The 3,679-nt window shown below is 38.1% G+C and overlaps 1 gene segment (V, D, J or C); it reads right to left on the reverse strand.

The window, feature by feature from the left end:
- Positions 1-3,110: 3,110 nt before the first annotated feature.
- Positions 3,111-3,658, reverse strand: LOC117935539. The segment is given in 2 exon segments: positions 3,111-3,485; positions 3,610-3,658. Coding segments are annotated over 2 exon segments (348 nt in total).
- Positions 3,659-3,679: the final 21 nt, after the last annotated feature.

A 3,679-nucleotide genomic window follows, 5' to 3' on the forward strand; every position in this document is an offset into this window, starting at 1 on the left:
GTTGCTTGCTCTGGAGGAGACTACTAGAACTGTTGGGTCCTTGTAAATTCTGGAGTGTGGTCTAGACCTGCTCTATCTATAAAGTGTCTCAAGATAACTCTTGTTGTGAATTGATACTATAAATAAAATTGAAATTTATGTACTGTACACTACAACTAATTAAAAAAGACCGAAAAAAATTATATCTTATTTGTAACATAAACACAAGCATGTTAACACAAAACATACAATGCGACAAAGCAGACACGTCGTGCACAGCAGCAAACACAGGGAAAGACGTAATCAATCCATCTAAAGCCCAACTCTGGCCTCGCCTTTTTGAATGGGAGTGCTAGCCCTTCTATGATAGCATCAAAATCAACATTTTTAAAAAGAAGGCTCGACACAACACGAGACTTTGCTCCAAGTCTCACCTGGGGCTCAACACATGACCTCAGAGAGTTTACTAAAAAGGAAAGTCCTTGAGCAACTCATAGCATAGCAAGATGGCGAGGGGAAATCTTTCTGCTACAGTGAGTTGTTAACTTCAGCCAAACTTTTCTTTTTGGTCAACCTGATCCGAACCGGAATATAACAAATCCATACGAGGGAAATAGTTTAATGTTAAACCACAAACCCTCCCATTACAACCACAACATCATTAAACTGTAAAGTACTTTGCTTACCTTTCCGTGAGCTTGCCAAGTCGTGCAGCGTGGTCGGTCCTGCGGCTTTGTCTTCTTCGCCCAACGCGGAGTCGGTCTCCTCAGAGCAGAGGCTCCCCTACTGGGTAGGGGGTGTAACGGTTTGGTTTGCAAACTAAATTAAAAAAGTGAATTTTCTTATTTGCGAAAATCGTTCTATTGATAGACTCTCGTTTTAAGTATTTTCACTAATACAGTTATAAAAAAATTCAAGCACAAAAGTACTGTTTTAAGCTAAATTGATATCAGCCTTAAATTAAATAGATTATCTTGCAATGCTGTTTATCTTACTTATATAACCCGGAGGGAACGTTCCCTAAACGTTAGTTTTTGGTTTGGTTCAAACTAACCTTTAGAGAAGCAAAAACGAACGTTCCCTTAACGTTCTGTGTTAGTGGGGATATCATGCGTTACCCGTGCCTAATGGGTTCTGTCTTGTATTATGGACTTTATTCTTGTTTTTTTGCTTGTGGAGCGTGTATTTGTGTTCCAATTTTATTATTTAAGCCTTATTACTGTTTTGACACCACAAAGTCCCTTTGTTTGAATAAAGAGACATTTTGTTTTCATCTTGACAGTATGACTAAGAAAGAAATTAATGTGGTTGAATAGCAATAACGGTCTGTTATTTTACTCTGTGGTGTTTCCGGGTCAGTAGCCCATGGCAGGCTAATTATTGTCTTGGATAGGCTATTTATAATGAATTGAATCTCTACACAGCTCAATTAATTGCGATGGATGCAGTTAGGTGTGTGCTGGTTGACTTTGGCTGAAAACTTAACTCTGTAAGTTTGTCAGCACCCCCAATTCAAAATATGGTCCTGCGTCTGTGGATGGGGTTGTAACTCCCAGTTATAAGTCCAGTGCAGATGTGAGTTGCGCATGTGTCACTTTGCGACAAGTAGCATACAAGATGCTAACGAGAGACTTCTGTAATGTCAACACAGTAAAAATGGACCTACTTAACCAGGTTGGTTCACTGCTGGCTACAAGTTAGCATCAAACACAAAGGTTGTTAGTTGAATGGCATTTTGAGCGAACGTTAGCAATCAAACATCAGAGATAGCTAAAACGTTTTTGAAATGATTTCCATCTTCTGTTATGGTTTTTAATGAGAAAAGTTTATTATTTTATGGATTTCACAAATGTCAGTATGAAACGTTATGAAGTAAACCGTTTAAATCTGAGAATAAACAACTCGCATCTGCACTCGGTCAGAGCAGGTTTGACCCGACTCTTATCGGGTATGACACGTTATGCCGTAAACCGTTTAAATCTGAGCATGTGGGACTCAAATTTGCCCTTGACTCATATCGGGGAGTGACAAGGGTTACCCTATTTTCCTCATAGGCTATAAACTACCATGGTAACTTAAGGGATTGTTAAGGGCTATTTTTGCAGTTCAATTGCAAAATAAAAAAGAGGTGGCCTTTTTTTTTTTTAAATGCAGTTTAAATAATAAGAATATGTTACTAAGCCAGTGTCTAAAGGAAACATTTGAGGGCGTAGGTTTTCAAGAAGTAACGTCACTACACCAGTAACGTTCTCCATTGCTAGACCTTTCTCCACAGCGCAAGTGGCTGATTTCACCATATTGACCCAGGGAAACGTAGCCTTCGCTGAACATTTGACCAGGGAAAAAAAAACATTGCTAAGAACACAAAACCCTTTCAAAGGTCTCAATAATATGCCATTATATATATTATGTATATTGTATTTTACATACACTACCGGCCAAAAGTTTGGGGTCACTTACAAATTTCTATTCCTCTCCATTATAGACAGAATACCAGCTGATCTGAGTGGGTGGTTAATCTTTAATACAATATCTACATTGGCCATTATCAGCAACCATTCATCCAATCATCCAAAGGCACATTATGTTTACTTATCTGATATCATTTAAAAATACTAACTAGAAAAACATTGGCGAACCCTTTTGCAATTATGTGAGCACATAATGTAATCTGAAAACTGCTGCCCTGGTTAAAAAAACAATGCAACTGATCTCAGCTGGGATTCTGTTTATAATGAAGTCCAATGGAAATTTCTAAGTGACCCCGAACTTTTGACCGGTAGTGTATATATAAATATAAATAGAGAGAGAGAGGAAGAGAACACAGGACCCTGGGAGCATAATGTTACACTCACTATCTTGTGTGTGTGAGATATCTTTGTGCTGGCTGCTATTATATATATGTGTGTGTGTATATAGATATGTATGTGTGTTTTTATATATAGAGTTTATATATTTGAATTAAATATATTATGCAAATATATATACAAGGATGCAAATTTGCCTATTTATTGCAGCCATTCCACACCGCTTCAATGTGTGGTTTACATTTATTTAAAATGCCACATTTTTTTTTTTTTAAATTAGTCAGTGTTGTTAATGTAAGAACAGTTATTTACCCTTCCTCTCAGGATCTTTGAACATGAAAACAACGGGAAAAAAAAGAACAGGGTTTTAGTGAGGGGGTGGCATTAAACCACATCACTGTGTACTGGCAGCGCAGAAATACACAGCCGAGTCTGATAGATTGACACTGTCAATGATCAGAGCTCCTCTTTGGATGGCCTCTCGTGTAATGTTAAACCGATCTTTAAACTGCTGCTCATAGTTGGGGTCACTGCCACTGTAGCTATATCCAATTAAATGAATCAGACCGCTCTCTGTTTGCTGGTACCAGAGCATCACATTAAGAGCGCCATCATTGTGACTGCATTTAAACTCCACCCTGGATCTTTCGTTGACTATTCTTGGACGAGACGGCTGAAATGTCACACTCTCAGCTTGGTCTGTGGGGGAAAAAGATTTAGAAAAGTGGTTGATACAGAAGCCTCCATAAAATAACAAATTTTGTAGTTGCTGTAAATATGTACATCACAATTAAATGGTTGTTTTTGCAGTTGATTTCATTACATGAAAGCAAGATGAGAAGAAACCCGATCCCAGTTGGAGACATCCTCCAGGGTTGAGCAACTTTCTTCAG

Source organism: Etheostoma cragini, chromosome 20 (genome assembly GCF_013103735.1).
Source record: "Etheostoma cragini isolate CJK2018 chromosome 20, CSU_Ecrag_1.0, whole genome shotgun sequence".
NCBI classification, from domain to species: Eukaryota; Metazoa; Chordata; class Actinopteri; order Perciformes; family Percidae; genus Etheostoma; species Etheostoma cragini.